Here is a 20,264-nt window from a genome sequence, read left to right on the forward strand (position 1 = left end):
GTGAAGTAAGTTTCTCTTCCTTTAATAGTGATGCAAGAGGGACGTGTGTGTGTGTGTGTGTGTGTGTGTGTGTGTGTGTGTGTGTGTGTGGTTAAACTCAGGACCCTTATAGGATAACATGTACTCTACACCAAATTATGCCATAGTTTTAGACAGGTCTATTGTTTGATATGTAGATCAGGATGGTTTCAAATTCACAGATATCCCCCTGCCTCTTCCTCCTGAGTGGTGGAATTTAAGTTGTGTGACATCATGCCCTGCTAGAATTTTTTAATAAATAAAAACTTCCTATTAAAAAAGCAAACAAACAAATTGTCATACTCTGTGGTGCTTAAATGATTCTCATTAGTCTGGATTATCAAATATGAACATTGGTTCACCTGTGTTTTAGTTACTTTTTTTTGTTGCTATGAAGAGACATCATAACCAAGGCACCTTATAGAAGGAAGAATTTATTGGGGCTTACAGTTTCAGAGTGTAAATCTATGACAGTCATAGCAGACTGCTGGGCAGTAGGTAGGCAAGCATGCTGCAGAAGCAGTAGCTAAGAATTACTTCTGATGCACAAGCAGGAGGCAGAGAGCTAACTGAAATAGTGTGGGCCTGCACCCAGTGACACACTTTCTCCAGCAAGGCCATGCCTCCTAATCCTCCCCAAACAGTTCCACCAACTGGGGACCAGGTATTTAAATTTAAAAGCCTATGGGAGCCATTCTCATTCTAACTGCTACAACCAGCCACACCTACAAGAGCTGTGATTGGCTGTTGTTTAATGGGAGTGGTTTGGTAGATTTGTGATCTGATTAAATGGGTCGCAGCTTAGCATCCTTGCTCACTTCTCCTTTGGGTTCTTCAAGTTGTCACAAGCAGGGGTACCAGTTGCAGGTGCTGAGAGATACTTGGTGCTACATGGGGAGGCAGAAATATACAAGGAGTATTCCATGAAGAGCTGGGACCAAAACAAATGGCTAGGAAGGTCTAAGGCTACACAACTAACTCAGAAAAGACTTTTCTCTTAGGGAGAACCTATCCAGCTGGTTCAGTTTGAGAGTCTTTTTCAAACCTTCCCGACTAAAAATCTATTTCCCCTTTTCTGATGCTACTGATTCTGTGTCCCATGCTTCAGATGGGCCTAGATGATACAAAGTGGAAAATCACTGGTCCAGGCTAACTAATGCCAGTTTTCTTGCCTCAGTATAGACAAGACTGACTGACCCTGAGTGATAATGCCGTAGACTATTGGCTTAGATATACAATACATGGACTAGCATATAGAATAGAATATACAATTCTATAGATAGAATTCATGTTTTCCTTCTCATTGCTCAGGAATGGGATAATTAGTGGCAGGTATGTGCCTCATAGCTGTAACCTAACACTGGGGAGGTAGGAGCAGGAAGATCATGAGTTCAAAGCTAGCTTGAGCTGCTTAGATATTTAAGGTAGGTCTATGTGACTTGACTCCAAAACAGACAGACAGATGACAGACAGATAGGCAGGCAGGCAGACAGACAGAAAGACAAGAAGCAATTTAAAAATTTCAGGAGCATCTGACTCTCCTGACACTGGCCCCAAGTGGGCCAGCCTCATGAGAATCTCTGGCTGATTCCTCTGTGAATCACCTCCAAGAAAATTCACCAGTTCTGTTTTAGCCTGGAACATTTGTAAAAAGCATCTGTTACCTGACTCATCCTGGACACTCTTCTAGAATATAAAAGACTGAACAAAACTATCTTTTACCCTAATGCTAGCAGGAGAAGCATATTGCAGTGCTCTGCTCTGTGTGTACTTGGGGTGGTCTACTTCAGCTGGTGTCTGCAGAGCCTGTGGCTGAGGGTGTGTCCATGGTCTGATGGTGCTTTCCTGACCTTAGATACTAAGGCACAGAGATGTTTGGAAGTGGGCTTCTGACATTGATATGGCATTTTATTTTCTATACTGAGGATCAACCTTGTACATGTCAGGCAACTGATCTACTTGAGCTACATCTCCATCCTCTAGACAAATCTGTATTTTGATTGTGTATTGTGGTTTAAATCTGAAGAAACAAAAGACAGCACAGAATGGGTCAAAAGGCCTTCCTTCCTCTCCATTCACTGGCAAAGGCCTTACCGGGCCAGTCCTGGTCTTCAGGTAACAGTGAGATTTTTCAAGGGCCACAGACCAGTGGCGCTCAGTCCTCTGTGGAACCTGTGACATAGTAACTGTATCTAATGGGGAGGTGAAGGTATATGGGCCTCCTTACCTTTGTTCAAGGCCAAAATGGTAGTCTTCATGATCCCCAGTCACAATCTCTGATCTCATTTTGTTAGAAATAAGTTCAGGGTCACATAGAGACCACCACTCTAGTTAGAGTGCCTCAACAAGGCAAAGCTGGATTTTTCAACAGAAGCGTGAACTACTCATGAAAGGAGGTCAAGCGCAAAGGGACAGGAAGTTGACTTGGGATTTTAGTCTAATGTAAGTGGTACCTGTGGCTTTTCCCATTGGCTGGGATCTGACTTCACTGTGTTTCCTGATTGGCTGGCTACTTTAAAAGAGTTGCCAAAGAGGAAATGAAGACAAGTGGGAAGGAGTGGGCCATTTAAGTTCCAAGAATGAAGCAGGGCCTTTGTGTAAACAAAGGTGTGTGTATGTGCATGTGTGTGTGTGTGTGTGTGTGTGTGTGTGTGTGTAGGAGGGATGATGGTGTTTATTTGCATATGGGGTTTGCAAAGTGTGGTGAGAGAAAAAGATTTACACAAAAGTCTTACAAAATAGGAGAGATAGTAGGACTTGAACTCCTTGTTGCAAACAAAAGTTTTCTAATGATAGACAGAAAAAACTAATGTTTAATGTTTCTTAAATTTGGACCTTGAAGGGAACTTTCTTCTTCATTATTTTATAGAGATGTAAAATCAGGTAGGCTGTATTAAAAATCAGGCATTCCACCAGCCTGCCCTCAGGGGTCTAGCAGTGCTTATGTAATGCTTCCTCGGCCAGGTGTACCAGGTGTACCAGGTGTACCAGGTGTACCAGGTGTACCAGGTGTACCAGGTGTACCAGGTGTACCAGGTGTACCAGGTGTACCAGATGTGCCAGGTGCATAAAAGGGGTAGCACCCCAACTCTCTGTCTCTGTCAATTTCTCTCTCTTTCTCTCAATCTCTCCCTCTTCCCTTCTCCTCTCCCTTCTTCCCTCCCTTCCTATCCTATCCTCTCTCTCTTCTGTTCATTCTCTGTCTGTCTGTCTGTCTGTATCTTACCATCATGTCCTCACTCCAAGACATCCTTTCATTCTCCTTGCTCCCCCAATAAACCTCTTATACTAGATCTGTTTACTGGCATCATTTCTTAGTGACACACCTACCTTGGCATGGCCAGCCAAAGGTACCCACCCTCACAGCATTTATCCTATCAGGCTGGCTACTAAGCAGCAGTCTTCAAACTCTGTGGCCTCTGCTTCTTAGTGGCAAATGCACATTGAACGGAAGGATTGGAAAGACCTTGCTAGATCTTGGTTAAGGGCAACTATGAGCACACTGGCAGAATCAAGGATCACAGCAGACAAAAGAAAATTGTGAGCAACTGAGTTGAGGGGTGTGTGTACATGTTTATATATGTGCTTCTATGTAGGTATCCCTGTATCAGCTTGTGTATGTGTGTATACATAGGTGTGCATGCACATGTGTAGTGAATGGGTGGGGAACTGAAAGGGGGAGGAGTCAGGAGGGTAGGACTTTCTCTAGGGAGAAGTGATAACAGCAAACTTTACAGACTCAGTTGCTAACAGTGTTGCTATCATTACAAAAGGAAAAACAAGAAAAAGCTTTTTATTTTTTTTTTATTTTTTTAAAAATGCTTTAGGGGTTTTAAAACAATGCACTCATGAGATCTTGCTAGACTTTTACCCATAGTGACACCTCTTTCTTTTCTGAATTCCTTTCCCCTTGATTGGGAATTGTTGTATGTGCACGAATACCTCTCACTCTGGGCACACGAATCGTGGTCTTTATGGCACTAGATTGCTTCACTTACTTCCTTAGTAAATATATGCAGATTGAGTGAACCATCATCAACTCCTTCTTTCTGAATTTCATTGACATTGTTGGAAAAACTTGTAATTAGGAAAGAGTAAATAGTGTTCTAAGTGGTTAATAATTGTATAATTAAGACGATAACCTGATAAGTGGCAAACATCTTGAGTTTCAAAGACCTTTGACACCTCTACATCATCACTGGCATTATAAATACACATGATTTCAGCATACTGGCTTATGTGTCTAAATGTTTTTGAGTGCAAAATGGGATTCATTATACTTGCTTTCTCTAATAGGCCACAATGATCAAAAATTTCCACTTGTGTCAAAACTCTTTGTAAAGCTAAGTGTTATAAAGACTGAGATTGTTAAGTATGTATTGTTTAAGATCTTATAGCAATAATAGAAAAGAATACACATGTCTAAAGATTCTACAAAAGCCACACAAGTATGCTAGAGTATATCTTAAGTTTTGTGTTCATTGCTCTCTTTAGACACAGTCTCTCTCTCTCTCTCTCTCTCTCTCTCTCTCTCTCTCTCTCTCTTTCTCTCTCTCTCTCTCTCTCTCTGTGTGTGTGTGTGTGTGTGTGTGTGTGCATGTTACATGTATGTGCATATGCATGCCTATGTGTGTGTGTGGAGGCCAGAGGCCAACACTCAGTGTCTTCCCCTGTCATTCTCTACTCTAATTTTTGAGACAGGGTCTCTCACTGGATCTGGATCCCACCTTATCCACAGATCATTTCCTCAGCCCCTCATTAGATGCTTTTAAAGGTCATGGTGACTAATGATCGTATTGCTCCTGCTGCTGCTCCTGCTACTACTGTTACTACTACTAGCTTCTGTAGCCTCGTGTAATTTATAAAGGTCACATGAGTTATTATAGCTTTGGTAATTGCTCATTAAAGGAGAAAAATATCTTTTTTTTTTAACATTAACTTCTTGCTGAAATGAAGAGCCAAACTGAGCTACAAAGTCACTTTAATTCAAGTGTATTTAACTAACCTTAAGCTCGATGTTCTGAAACACATACACTAATCCTTGGGAGACATTTGAGATGGAACACTGGGACAAGCAGAGCTGGGGCAGGGACCAATGTGCATGAGGCTGTGGGTCAGAGCCGGTATAGGGACCAGTGTGTGTGAGGCTCTGGGTCAGAGCTGGCACAGGGACCAGTGTGTGTGAGGCTCTGGGTCAGAGCTGGCACAGGGACCAGCATGGGTGACACTCTGGGTCAGAGCTGGTACAAAGACTAGTGTGTATAAAACTCTGGATCAGAGTTGGCAGGGAAACAAGCACACATGAGGCTCTGAGTTCAGTCTCCAGTACTGCATAAACATATACACACACAAATACACAAACACAGAAACAGACACAAAACAAATAAATGTAACATAAATTTTTTTATTAAAAATTATCATTTTTTTACTCTTTGGAGAACTTAAATGTTTAATCACAGGCGACATCACTGAGATCTTTGTGTTAGGACTGCATGAAATCATTGATCTTTTGTGACTTAAAGTCTGTGTTTGAACCTTGCTGATCTGGCTTCTTTTGAACTTCATGGAGGTACATTTTTATTCTTTTGCTTTTGAGTGTTCAGTTTCTCCCAGGTAGTGTTAGGCTGACAATCTATAGCTGCCCTGGTCTGCCTTCCTAATAAAGGGTGTCCCAGGGCAGGGGGATAAAGTTCTGCTTTCCTTTGGGAGGGAAGAGGGACCCTCATCTCTTCTAATTTTTCCACCACCTCAGTCTCATTTTCAGTTACTGGCCTTGCAATTCCTCCTGGGGTAACTTCCATACTCTCCTTGCTTTGGACAGTCCCAGGCCTCCTGTGGCAGTGCCCTGACCCCCTGTAGGTGCAGATCATGTGGCATATGCCCACTGGGCTAGATGACCTCCGAGGGACACCCTGTTGTTCTTTTCCCCCCTTCCCTTCTCCCTCTTGCTCCAGCCCCACTAGCTCTGTCCCCCCTCGCTCCAGGCCTCCACTCGCTCAGGGTCCTGCTTGCTCAAATGAAGGCCTCAGATCTCATTACAGATGGTTGTGAGCCACCATGTGGTTGCTGGGATTTGAACTCATGACCTCCCGAAGAGCAGTCAGTGCTCTTAACAGCTGAGTCATCTCACCAGCCCTACCCTGTTGTTCTGGGTGTACTGGAAGTATTTCTCTCCAAGCTAACAAAAAGACACAGACTCTTTGGGCAGCAAATTGTTCACTCTTGAAGTTCTAGCTACATTTCAAAGCCCTGAGCCTCGAGGCCTTTGCTTTTGGTAGTTTGGAAGTCCACCATAGATGGTGGATGGCAAGAGGTGCTGATATAGTAGTGTTATGTTGCTATAATAAAATATCACAGACTGGGACATTTATAAAGAAAAAAAAGTATCTGTCATAGTTCTGGGGTCTGGGTGGTCCATTAGAATATGAGGAGGGTGGATCATACTTGCAGGGCCTTCTTGCTGCAGAAGCCCATGGTGGACGAAAAGAAGGCAAAATGTGTTGTCCATGCAAAAGTCAGAGAGAAAGGCCCTGGAGAAGGAGAAGAGGTGCCACACTCATCCTTTTATTAGGGAATTGTTCCTATGACTGCAGTACGATCCTTCAAGAGGGCACAACCCTCAGGGCCTGATAACCTCTAAAGGACTCAAAGCCTTAGAGCAAACCAGAGCACTACGGAGGCTTGTGGATCCCCTGGCTATGCAGGCACTCTGTCAACCAGGAAATGGGTACTGTATATCCTAGGTCTCCTCCTTCTACTGGAAGTGCTACCCACACCTTTTCTGTGGGAATTATCTGAGAGGCTAGCCGGGACCACAGACATTTTCTTTGAATCTATTGTTCTTGACTCTGAGCAGACTTGCCCTAGTCGTTTGTAATAGTAAAAACTTAAGATGGACAGAGGCAGAGAGAGAGAGAGAGAGAGAGAGAGAGAGAGAGAGAGAGAGAGAGGCCAGTGATGAGGACAAGTAGATAAATAAATATTTGGAATGGAACACGGGATAGCCAACAAACTTCATGGCACAGGCCTGTGGTCCAGCACTTGGGAGGTAGAGGGAAGCGGTTCAAAGTCATCTTGGACCACATTCAAAGTTCCAGCAATCCCAGGCTACTGACGACCTTGTCTCATGGCAGATGAATACACAACTGTAATGAGTTCTGCCTTGTGGCCTGTTTCTCACTGAGACCTGACAGGTTCTGTGCCCTTTCTCCCCCTGCAGGCCATTGGAGCGATCTAGTGAAGATGTGGACATAATTTTCACGCGGCTGAAAGGAGTCAAAGCTTTTGAGAAATTTCACCCAAACCTCCTTCGTCAGATTTGTTTATGCGGTTACTATGAGAACCTGGAAAAAGGAATCACACGTAAGGCCTGTGACTCTCGTGGTGTATGTTTATGTGTGGCCTGTGCTCCTTGAAGGCTACCGTATGGAGACAGATAGCATCCACCGAGACTGGTGCCAGACATTTGGGCTTCCAAGTGACCTGATATCTCTCTCCCTGTATTTATTTTGCTTCTCAGTCTTTTGTCCACAGTGTGAAATTGTTACCCAACCTCCAACCTCAGGGCAGTGCTCTCTTTCTAGATGGGTCTGGAAGGACAGACTGACATACCCATTTAGCTGTATCCTAAGAGATTCAAATAATTATCTTCTTTAACCCAGGAAAGAGGTGACTGATGAACTATTAACAGAGTTTTTTTGTCTAATGCTGTTAGCTATGTTTTGAACGGACCTCGGTTATAAATAGTATTTATTTTAGGCATGAATCAGGGGCAGCAGGAACAAAACGATGGGGCGAAAGCTGCCTTTTTAAAGTGCTTTTCTTTTCATTAAGAAAGCAGCGGCTCCCCATTTCTAGGTATATTTTATTCTGCAATAACAGAACACTTCCATCCAACTGCCTTGAATAACCGGTGACTCATTCAGGAGGGAAAGAGACAAAAATCCAATTCCTCATGTATGAAAGCCCACAGGCGAGATGATTCATGGCTGGTGGTGAGGAGCCTGTGATCCCTGCAGCCTCCCCACGCACTTCAGGGCTTGGCTTGTGCCTCAGGCAACTGCGGCATGTGGAGGCATTCTGTGTCCACAGCAGAAATCCTCGCTGAAGGAGTGTTCCCTCTCAGTTCACCAGCACACTTCCTGTGTTGTGTCACTGGCCAGAGTTATACCCCATGGCTAAAGTCTAGACCAATCAATCACCGACAAAGCTGATGAAGTGCCCTGGATTGCTTCGAACCATCTTCATCAGGTCGACAGGGCTAGGGCCAGAGCTTTTGGACCAGGCCTGAGAATAAGGTTTTGAACTCGCGTAAAATCTGGCTCGGTTGAGTGAGAGCACATGCATGTGTGCTCTGGGTGGGAAAGGGACAGTATCATTGTAGAAAATTTAGGAAATCAACCACAAAAGTCACCTGTCATCCCCAAACCTAGAGATGACTAATAATATTTAGTATGTGTCCGTTGAAATGTTTTCCCAGGTCCACACACAAATGGTCACACTTCTTGTTTTAAAAGTTTCTCTAAACAAGGATAGGAGAGATGGCTCAGTGGAGTGTTAGGTGGCTCTTTGGAAGGTTAGGTTCCCAGCACCCACTTGGAGAAACTCACAACCCATGTAATTCCAGCTCCTGGGGATCTGAGATTCTTATGCTTGTGCACACAGTTATCCATACACACACCACACACACACACACACACACACACACACACACACACACACACACACACAGAGAGAGAGAGAGAGAGAGAGAGAATGAGAGAGACATAGATTCAGACACACATTAACACAATAAATAACAAATAAACAGTAAGATAAATCTTTAAACATAAACATAAATCTTTAAACATTCTCTATGTATGTGGGTTTCAAACCAACATATGTATTTTTCCTACTGATGTCAGAAACTTGATTCTTTGGGAGAATGCTTTTGTTTCTTAAAGCCATTTTGAAACAAATATTGTATGGCATGTAACAGGAACTGGATCACATTGCAACTCTAAGCATGCTGCGGAGGCTGAAAGCTGGTGTCACTGGAGAGGCCAGTGAGGGTGTATCACCATCCTCTTACTTCATCTCTGTCCTGGCTGGATGCTCTCACTGTCCATGGCTCTCCACAGCACGCCCACTTAGCGGGCTCAGAGCATACCTTTACCCGTGGTCCCCAGAAGCTGCATCTTAGACACTATGTACCAGCCCTGCCAGGCCTCGGCTCACTCTCTGAGCTGGACTTCCATTTTCAGCAAGCCATTTGCTTGATCTCTGATTATAAACATAAAAAAAAAAATCAGGTCATTCCACGTGGTTTCTTAGCCAACAGGAGAGTTGGTTTGTATGAGATTTTGGAGCAAGAGTTTCAGAGAATAATTTTCTTATTTTCTCTCTTTTTCTTTTTAAAATAAAAGATTTATTTTATTTTTATTTGTGTGTGTGTGTGTGTGCATGTGTGTGTACATGTGTGTGTGTGTTTATGTGGATGTCTGCTACATGAGTGCCAGTGTCCACCGAGGTCAGAGGAGGGGGTTGCACCCCCTGGAGCTGGAGTTACAAGTAGTTCTCCGACTAGGGAGTTGGGAACTGTACTTATCCTCTGAAAGAGCAGAAAGTGTTCTTAGCTGCTGAGCCAGCCTATAGATTTCTTATCAAAGGCCACTATTAACATAGTACAGGGGCTAGTGTTGGTTCTGAAGATCTAAATGGTCTCTCTCTGAGATTATAAACTCAGAGACAATTCAGGTTCAGAAACATCTGGTGCGGATCATGGCCAAGTGCCTAAGTACAGTGGATTCAGAAAACAAACAAGAGCTCAGTCTTTACAATTTTTATAAACAAAGAAAAAGAAGCCATCCACTGGTTGCTTACTCTAGAAAACACATTACGCCCATGCATTTATTTAGTAACTTTTTAACTTCCTGACATAGTCTTGCTATGTCTCTGGCGCTGGCCACAGATTCATGGTCCTCTCACCTCAGCCCGAGTGCTGGCACTGTGGGCCACCACGGTGGTTTTGATGCAGATCCATGAAGTTGGGTGGCATAATGTGGCAAGTCCAATACGTCTTTCTCCTGTTGGGAGTCACAGTTTTCCAAGAACCACAGCACAGTGAAGTGTATTTAAGATGAGGTACACAGGGTGTTAGTGAATTATGACAGTCCATGTTTTGTGTGGCTCTGGTTCTCTTAGAACTCACTATGTAAACCAGATTGGCCTCAAACTCACAGAGATCCACCTGCCTCTGCCTCCCAAGGGCTATGATTAAACCCTGGAGTTACTATGTTGAGCCATGGATCTTACCGCAGTGGGGTGATCAATTATTGCAGGTCAGTGTCTCGGAGCATTGTGTTGATGGGCATCTGCTTCTGAGAATGTTGAATCTATAGGATAAGCTTTGTGGGTGGATGGCATTGAGGAAAGTCATGTATTCTTGTTCGAGTGGACCAAGGAAGGGTGAAAATAAGCCAAGCTTGTGATGTCCAGTGAGGATCTATCAGGTTGCAGTCATTAGGTGTGCTTACATTACTCTTTCTCTTTCAGTATTTCGCCAAGGGGACATTGGAACCAACTGGTATGCTGTCCTAGCTGGGTCTTTGGATGTTAAAGTATCTGAGACCAGCAGTCACCAGGTAATCTACCCTGTCATTAAAAAAGAAAAAAAAAATGTGCTGGGCGTGTAGCTCAGTGGTAAGCTGCTTGCCTAGCGTGTGTGAGGCCCCAGGTTCAATCCCCAGTACCATATCACATGAAAAAAAAAAAAAAAAAAAAAAAAAAAGACCCCAAACCCTAGGGTGTATTATTACTGTTGTTTTTAGTAAGACTTATTTTATTGAAAATTTCATATGTGAGTACTGTATTTACACCATTTCCAGTCTTCCCTCTCCCGCTCCAACTCCTTGTGCCCACCCAGCTCCCTCTCAAATTCATGACCTTGTCTACCATGGTATTTTTTTTTTAAAGACACATTTTCAAATCTGCTTCTCCATGTTAATTCTCCGTTGAGTTCCTTTGTTTAGTCAGGTGGTGAACATACACTGAGAGTCTTGTGTGACGTGAGCTTGGTGTGAAGGGTTGGAACATTCAGTACAGGACACACTGGCTGCCTGAGGAGCTGCCTATCTCTTGGGAAATGCAGACAGTTCCACTGCAGTGTGATAGACAGATTCATTGCTGCTGCACGAGGTGAGCGTGAGCACCAGGAAGGATGTCTCTTGCTTCTCTCCGGGAGCCTTTCTCCACATTGCTTGGTGACTTTTCTTCATATTAGAAGTTGTCCTCATCAGCCTTCTGGGAGCTCCAGAGATGTAGGAAAAGCAGCTGGCAGGACTACCCTCAAACACTGCTCTTTCCACAGCTGGATGCAGTGGCACACACCTTTAATCCTAGCACTTCAGAGGTAGAGCCAGGAGGGTCTCTGAGTTCGAGGCCAGCCTGGTCTAAACAGTGATTTCCAGGACAGACAGGGCTACACAGAGAAACCTTGTCTGGAAAAACCAAAAGCCAAAATCAAACCAAAGCACTCCCCTAAACAACCAATTATACAAACCCCCCCCCCACAACCCCAACTCACCAAAACAAACAAACAATAAACTGCACCCAAAGGATGTCTCTTTCCTAGGCTAGGGTGGTGGCTCAGTCAGGATGGAGCCTTCTATATAAACACGGGGACCTGAGGTCTAGCCTCAGCACCCACATAACAGGCTGCTTGTAGTCAAATAGATTAAAACCCCTGCCTGGAGTTTCTGCCCTGCCTTTGGTTATCAAGTTCCTGGTTGAAAAACACACTCACAGCCTTTATATAAGTCTTAAGCAGCACAGCAGCTGGGCAGCTGGGCAGCTGGTTACTTGGGGGCCATATGTAGTAGAAAATATTAAAATCCTGGCCTGGGGTTTTACCCTGCCTGTGGTTGTTGCGTTCCTGGATGAAAGAGACACACAGCCTTTATAGATTTAATGCCTTAAGCAGAACAATAGCTGCTAGAATCTACTTTTCAATCAATAACTCCAAGTTATTACTTACTACTTACTATGTTCTATCTGGGCTACTCTTAGCTCCAATGGGGCAGGCCACATTTTTATGGCTCAGCGAATCCACGGCAGTTTCTCCTTTCTTCTCTCCTGAACATCCCTCTTTTATTCCATGGCGGCTTCTTCCTCCTCTTCCCCTCCTCCTGGTCCTCTCTCCCCAAGCCTGAGAAACCTCAACCCCATCTATGTCTCATCTGCCCAAGAGGGAAGACAGGGCAGTCGTGCCCAAGGATCAGGAACAGCAGCAGTGACGGGTCACACAGCCGCTGCGGTGGCAGGAGACTTTGATGGGGTTAAAGTAACATGTGGTTGGGGTCTTCTGGAATATTTCCCTGAGCCAATGGGAGAGCCCCATGAGGTCTGAGCAGGGGAAAGCTGATTAGTTCTAGGATTTGACACCTTAATATAGTTTAATTGTAGGTTTTTAATCTGTAGTTTTGACCTTAAATCTAACAGAAAACTTTTCTAAGCTGGGCTTGGTCTCCTAGTCTCCTACATTGTGAGGAATTATTAGCTGTCTACTGATGCTTGCTCACTGTCCCCTTTACACACTCCCTTCTATGAAGTTAACCAGCTTTCTGGGTTTATTCTCACCATTAGGATACAAGCAAGACAAGGGACATGGACTCTATTGTTCTAGGATATACCCTGGGGCAGCTCATAGTCCCAGCTGTGGGACAGGAAGAAGCTAAGGAGAGTGAGCAAGATGGCTGACACTCCTCCCACCAGGCTTCCTGAAAAGAAGAAGGGGGAACCTCGATTTACCTGGCTGGCTGTGTAGTGGGCACTGGGCCCCTGCCTGGTAGCAATGAGGGCCAATCATCCTGACTGCTTAGCTTGGGAGTTTAATACCCTTTGTAAGAGAGAGAGAGAAAAAAAGTAAATGGAAATACGAAGAGAGAGGGAAAGGAGCGGAGACAGAGAGATGGATTTTGAGGTTCGTGGGGATTGGTAAACCTGAGCTCCTGGGGCAGCTGTCGGGGTTGGGTGGAGGTGAGAGGGGTGTTACATTCTTGAGCATGGAAACTCTGACTCTTTCTTCTGTGGGAACACCAAGGGAAACGGATTTGTTCTTAAGACCATTGGGACAAGGCCCACCTATTCTGGGAAGGGTAATATGCTTTCTTTAAAGTTTATTTATGGGTAGCAAGATGGCTCATCAGGTAAAAACACTTGTGTAAGCCTGGAGACCAAGCCAGGAAACCTAAGTTTGATCCCTGGAATGTATACACAAGGAGGAAGGATGGCATGAACTCTATAGAGTTGACCTCTGACCTCCACACATGTCCCATAGCATGTGTGCATCATCCCCCCAAATAATACATAAAAATGAATAAATTTAAATTTTATTCACTATAACCTTAATCACATCCAAAAACCCTTTATGACAACATCTAGTGTTTGACCAAACAAGTGATCAGCAGGTTGGCCTAGAACATATATCCTCTATGCCTTTGTAGAGCAACTGGCTTCATCTGTAGGCATTTATATGCTGGTGCATTCATAGGCTTGAATATGAGGCTCCATGACAGTGGCTCTAACCCTCCAGGGCCACCCAGATGCATATCAACTAGATTTAAATTTAGGTCTGACGTAGTTCAAAGTTTGCATTTTTCCTGTTGCCCACACATGAGAAAGGGTGAGTAGAGAGTTGGAGGTAGGAAGTGAGGAAAGAGAAAGAAAAACGGTTGCAAGAGATTGAAGGCCAATTGGGAGAGCTGTGCTCTGGGTCCAGTCATCGTAAAGGAGGGCAGCCTTTCACTGCTAGCCTGCGTCTCCATTTTCTTTCTCTGAGACCCTCTGTCTGTCTTCTCACCAAGTCAGTAGGGATACAGTGACAAGCTCCCAAATGCACTCTAGTTTCACCCCTGTGTGGGGCCAGTAGATGCTCTCTGGGCCAGAACAGTGAGCAAAGAGCAAGAAGGGATTCAGGCCCAGGAGTGCCTCCTACAGGCGGCTTTGCATTGAGCATCCTGAGAGTAGCCACACCCCGCACATGCGCCTTTAGATCTCTTGCGAGCTCTGATGAAACTCATTTTATCCCACAGTTGTGCTCATATCAGATGGGGCAGCCACTTCCTGGTGACTTCGAGGCTTACATTCTTGACCATAATGGGTGCCTGAAGGCTGGGAAGAGGGAAGGATAGAAGTGAGGTCACCTGGGATCACAGTTGGGAGAAGCAGCTCCCTGTAGGGCTCCTCTCTCCTGTCTTCTGCTTGTGATGCCAGCTCAGAGTCCCAGGCCTTCACCAACACACACACCCACTCGTCCTTGACCACCTCTTAGATCTAGCGATGTGTGGTTAGATCAGCGTAGTCTCCCATTCCACAGCACACCCAAGGTGGAGCGGGATAGACAAGGAAAGAAAACTGAGGACACAGGTTACAAGGTAGAGGAGAAATCGTCAGAAAGGATGCTGGTGTGTTGTGTGAGCCGCTGGGAGAAAGGGGGGGGGGTCCTGACACGGATGAAGGAGTGGGTGGCGGCGCCCCTGAAGAGACAGGCATACTATTTCTTATGCTATTCATTTACTGGGTTTTATTGACTTGATGCTTTTTCTGGAAAAGTTACCCTATATTATGTGGTGATGGGGGTTCAGAATGTATATATAAATATTCTATTTATATATAAACTCATAAACTCCTATTACCTCCTGACCATTCTATATGCTATTTCCTTTTCCATCACTCACATTGTGCCAGGAGCTTAGGAACACTGTGTGTGTGTGTGTGTGTGTGTGTGTGTGTGTGTGTGTGTGTGTGTGTGTGTGTCCTGCCTTACAGTTGGTGTGGATGACTTTCTTTTGAGCTCTTTGGGACCTAGGATATATTCACATTTCACAGGTGATGTCCCCCACACAAGCAGTAGGAACTCTCATTGTTTACAGAGCCTGTCCCAACAGTGACTTGAGCCCACCCATAGGCTGGCCCATGTGTACTGTGTCATCCTTATCCACAGAGAAGTCATGGTCTCCTTAGGGTGATGGAGTGGAAAGCTGAAGAGCCAGAGGCCACTGGGATCCCCTGTCATCTCCGTGTCCTTCCGTTGCCATTGTCAGAGTTAGACAACATGTGTGGCCTTTTGAGGTGTCCAAAAGTGTCTCACCAGTATCCAGGGATTCTGGGACAATGTGCATTAATGAATTATTGCCCTCTGGATCACTGATGCCTAAGATCGCAGTAAAGAAACCCACTGATTCCACATTATAGAGACCTATGAAAATGATTAAGGGAGTGAGTGGACCTGCCAGCTTCAGGCGTTTGCTGTGTGGTGAGGATGGGGCCCACAGAGCTTCAGGCCTAGGGTTGGCTTACCCCTCAGCACATGGCTTGGTCCCACTGTCAGCTTAGTTGGTGAGGGTGGGGAAGGAAAGGTAGGAACAGCTGCCCACCACTCTGTCTCCAAATGGCACAAAATCCTGTTGAAAGCTGCATAGCTCATTTCTCAAGCAGTTACATTATCCCTATTCCTGATGGACCCCAGAGCCACACCCTGCTTATGCAGCCTTGATTTCTGAGCAGCTGAGTCCCCAAAGCCAAAGGCTTCCAGAGCAACCTGGCTGAGAGAGAAAAAGCCCTTGGATGAGCTTTCCCACCCAGAGAACTTCTCCAAGGAGCTGATACTCTTGCTCCCATTCCCACATTGCTACCATGTAACCATGCTTGCTCTAAGAATTCTGGGAAATTCAGAGCCACTTCTCCCTGTGCTGAGGAGCTTTTAGAAACCTGCAAACCCTCACTCCTATCTTCGTGGTTTTATTCTGTGTTTATTCTTTCTCATCATCAAACAAAACCCAGGCTCTCTGCAGTGTGTACTCACAGAGACACGTTCCCTAGCTTCTCAGATGGCCTTCCTGCATTGGCCATTCTTTTTGTTATCTTATGGAACTTTGACCAGCCAACAAGGGGGTGTGCCTACAGGCAGCATCCATGTCTAACCGAGTCCCAACATGGCATACATGTTCATGTAGATTTCTACTTGGCAACAGGGATCTTGTTAAGGAGTAGTCTCTCCAGACACCTTCAGGGGCATCTTACCCAACAGCAATAATAGTAATACTGATTGATGATGTTGATGATGATGGTGATGATGACAACGACGATAAACCTTAAGTAGGCATATATAACTACATATTAGACAGCAGCACCCAACTCGTGTGTGTGTGCAAGTGTGCAAGGCCTTGTTTTTCCCTGCAGATTTCATAGGTGAGGAGAATTTATGGTATAATAAATATCTAAATCCTAGAAACATGTATGATTTTTCAGCTATTCTGGAAACATCTAAATGAAGGAAAATCTTCAACATATCAATTCTTAAAGACTGATGGAGATTCATGTTTCAAAATAGAGAATGGTGTTTTATGACGTCATTAAAGCCTGTGCATCTCTGTAACAGAAACTTACCCACTGTTACCTTTATTTGATAGGAACCCAGCAGCTCAGTTGGGTATGACTATGCACATTTAGATACACTGTGAACTGAGGCCAATGGGTCCTACCGTAATGGCTAAATGTATATAAAGCACTTAGTTCAAAGTTTTGGATGAGCAGGGCCCCTGTGTTTTCTGATAACTAATTAAAAAGTTGGTTGCCTAGACTGGAGAGCTGTTGGCTCCCATGCCTGCAATGCTAGCATTGGTCACAAGAGGGCAGTGTTAGAACATGAAAACCAGGAAATGCATCCAGTATTTGAAACTGCAGGAGTTTACGTTTCCTTCAGCCATTTCACTGGAGCAGAGATTCTGGTCTGCACTTGGCCTTGGTCTCCACTTCATCCCACCCCCTCATCTGTCATTGTGCCATCATCTGGCAATTTTTACTCTGGTTTTAGAAAATAGACCTCTTGCTGTTTTTCTCTCTAAGGTCAAATAAAAAACCTTTAGTCATCTCTGCCTTTGCTTTTACAACACAGATGCTTTTGTACATTGCATTTTTGTTTATCAAATTTGAAGCACATCTCTCTCTCTCTCTCTCTCTCTCTCTCTCTCTCATGCGTGTGTGTGTGTGTGCGTGTGCGTGTGCGTGCGCGTGCATGTGTTTGTGTGTCTGTGTGTGTGTATGTGTGCCTGTGTGTGTGTCCTTTCCTCCCTCCCTCACCCTCCCTGCTTCCTCTCCCCGATTATTCCACTTGACCACTCTGTTCTATTTGCTTTCAGTGACATCACCATTTTTGGGAGACATTTTGAGCACATTTCTGAACAGTTTTATGAAGCCCCGAAAACGTGAAAGGTGGCAAGCTGGCTGCAGCTGGTATCACCACTGACTCCTGCTGGTGTCTGGCTGTGACTAAGCTGTTTATTAGGAACATCTTTTAATTGACTTAGCACTCTGCACACTCAGCCTACACTTAGTTTTGTTGCTACGTATTTTTTGTCTGGGTGACACAGTGCTGGCCAGATAGGCTCTGCACTGGTTAGAGACGCCTGTGTCAGCCCATCCTCTGCAAGCCAGCCCTAGCCAGCTTGCCCGATGCTGCCTGATGCCCATCAGCTGCCCGACAAGCTGATTCCAGGGACATGCTCGAAAAGGAACCAGACTCTCCATTGCTGCTTGCCAGAAAACACATTTGACGTAGGAGTATCTTGCCTTCCTGCTTGGCAGTAAATCCTTTGGACACACGTATAGTTGGATGCCTTGACAGACTCTGAAATTGGGTTCCATTCAATTTGATTACTTAAAAGCGCTTAGAGGACTCAATAAATGCCAGGAGCAAATTCAAGCTCACAAAGCTAAATGCAAGAGCTTTGAAACCTAGTGGCAAGTATAGGCTGGAAATGAACACTGTAAAAAAACATTTGCTTTGTAAGAATTCATGCTTCCAAGTCTACCTGTGCACTTAAAGATAACCTAGCACAAATAAATTATTAATTCTTGATTCACTAACACAGAAATGAATGAACTCTGAATAACAAATCTTACTACTCTTTTTGGAGAGGGGCTCTCCTTTTTTCTTTTCTTTTCCTTCCCTCCCTCCTTCTTTTTTTTTTTTTTTTTTTGAGTCCAGGTCTTACTATATAGCCCTGGCTGGCCTGGAACTTACTATATAGAAGTATAGAAGACCAAGCTGGCCTCAAACTCAGAAATGCACATACCTCTGCCTCCCAAGTGCTGGGATGAGAAGCATGAGCCACCATGTCTAGCCTAAGGTCTGATACCTCTTCAAAATGACAGGATAATTTAAAATTTTTTTATGAGTTTATCACAGACAAAGCTCATGTCTGCTGTATCTATTGAGTTACTCTGACGTCCCCCAGAACATCTGCGCAGGCTGGGTTTCAGAGGATGATCGGGCTGCTTGTGACATGTAACCCTGGCCTTCTTAACACCACCACAATTTCTCAGTGTACGGATGAGCACATGGGAACCGGCTCTGGGGAGAATGCCTGCTTTAAGATGTGAGAAGTCCGTAATGCAGATGCACAAAGCAGATAAATTAAGGGGTGATTAGTTGCTGTACAAAAGGATTCTTTGACTTACAGCAGGATTGTCAGGAGGGTTTCTTTGAATACAAGCTCCCCCAGAGAGCTCAAGTGTTTTGCAGATCATTCAAACCACTTGACATCCAGACTGGGGGGACAGAGAAACTTGGAATTTAAGTGTTGAAAGCCATCATTAGATGAAGCTTAATACAACACAACTGTAGAGATTCTCTCTTGTTTAAATAATGACAAAAACATAATTTGCTTTTTACAAGTGTAGAAAACCTATACATGTGTGGCAATGTGACTGAGTTAGGAATTATAGTTTCCCTTGTATTATTTTTATCTATTTAATTCTGCCAGGATGACTCAGCCAGTAAAGGTGATTGCCACCGAGCCTGACGACTTAAGTTCGAGTCCCGAAGCACACATGCTAGAAAAAGAGATCAAGCTCCTATAAGTTTTCACACTGACCCCAAAGGGCATGCTATGGTATACATATCATGATAGCTGTCCCCCCCAATAAAGAAATGTGTAAAATGTGTTCTTCTATGAATCTTTTTAAGAAACATTTGTTTATTTAATGTATGTGAGTGACCTGCATGTACACCTGCATTCCAGAAGAGAGCATGAGGTCCTTTATAGATGGTCTTGGACCATTTATATGGTTCATATGGTTGCTGGGAACTGAACTCAGGACCTCTAGAAGATCAGCCAGTGCTCTTAACCACTGAGCCATCTCTCCAGCTCTGCTGCTAATCTTATTAAAGAAATTGTGACCATTTCACAGAGGACCCAAAGCCATGGAGGAAGTATAATCTAGGTCTGTCGAGGTTCAGGTCTCTTCCACATCAGCTCTGTCTGACTCTGTGTCTCTGTGTGGACCTCCTTTGCCTGGTGTCACCACAGGCTGGTTGGGATCCTTTGCTTTAATACCAGTATCTAAGATAGCTGTAGATTTGTGTGGCAAAGGCTCAGGCAGGCTTAGAGACTGGCACACACAGACTGAGGTATAGACATGGGCAGGAAATGTGTGGAATAATTTCATGTCAACTTGACACAGGCTGCAGTCACCTGAGAGGAAAGAACTCTGGAGTACATGCTTCCATATGATTTGGCTGTAGACAAGCCTGTAGGGCATTTTCTTAATTAGTGATTCATGTGGGAAGGACCCAGCCCATTCTGAGTGGGATCACCCTTGGGCTGGTGGTCCTGGGTTCTATAAGAAAGCAAGCTGAGCATGCCATTAGGAGCAAGCCAGTAAGCAGCACCCCTCCACAGCCTCTGCAACAGCTCCTGCCCTGTGCCAGTTCCTGCCGTGATTGGTTTCCATGATGAACAGTTATGTGGACATATGAGTGAAATACAGCCTTTTCTTCCCAAGCTGCTTTGGGTTATAGTGTTTCATCAAAGTGTCCATAGCCCTAGGTAAGATAGGAAGTCAGGAAGCAGGCCCAGTGGGGAGCTGGACCTTCACACAGGCTGACTTGGAACTCTCCCCACAGAATGACTACCTGAGAGCCCTTGGGCTACAGATGTATTGTCAAATGAAGCATCAGCCTGCTTTTGTAAGAATCAGCAGGAATAGGCGGTCTGTAGCTAGGTAAAGAGACCTAGTCGTTTCTAGTCTCGGTTCTCCCTATGCCTGTTTTGGGCAAGATACTGAACATCTTAGAGTCTGAATCTGTCTAGCTTCTGAGACAGCGATAACAATGATGATAGTGTGGACCACTGTAATAGCATTTCTACCCTCGAAATCCTGTTTCAAATTCTGAAACTTTGAGTGCTAGGACTGGAGCGTTCTAT

At 44.6% G+C, this 20,264-nt stretch overlaps 1 protein-coding gene across 2 annotated transcripts in view; it reads left to right on the plus strand.

Moving 5' to 3' along the window:
* The window catches only part of Rapgef4 (Rap guanine nucleotide exchange factor 4), a 285,813-nt gene that overhangs the window by 54,737 nt on the left and 210,812 nt on the right, over window positions 1-20,264 (plus strand). For both annotated transcript variants that reach the window (XM_034494585.2, XM_034494587.2), the window contains exons 2-3: window positions 7,238-7,380; window positions 10,552-10,640. In XM_034494585.2, the coding sequence (XP_034350476.1) occupies window positions 7,238-7,380; window positions 10,552-10,640 (232 nt within the window). The remainder of the gene's footprint in view (window positions 1-7,237; window positions 7,381-10,551; window positions 10,641-20,264) is intronic.

The sequence above is a fragment of the Arvicanthis niloticus genome, chromosome 2 (genome assembly GCF_011762505.2).
Source record: "Arvicanthis niloticus isolate mArvNil1 chromosome 2, mArvNil1.pat.X, whole genome shotgun sequence".
NCBI lineage: Eukaryota > Metazoa > Chordata > Mammalia > Rodentia > Muridae > Arvicanthis > Arvicanthis niloticus.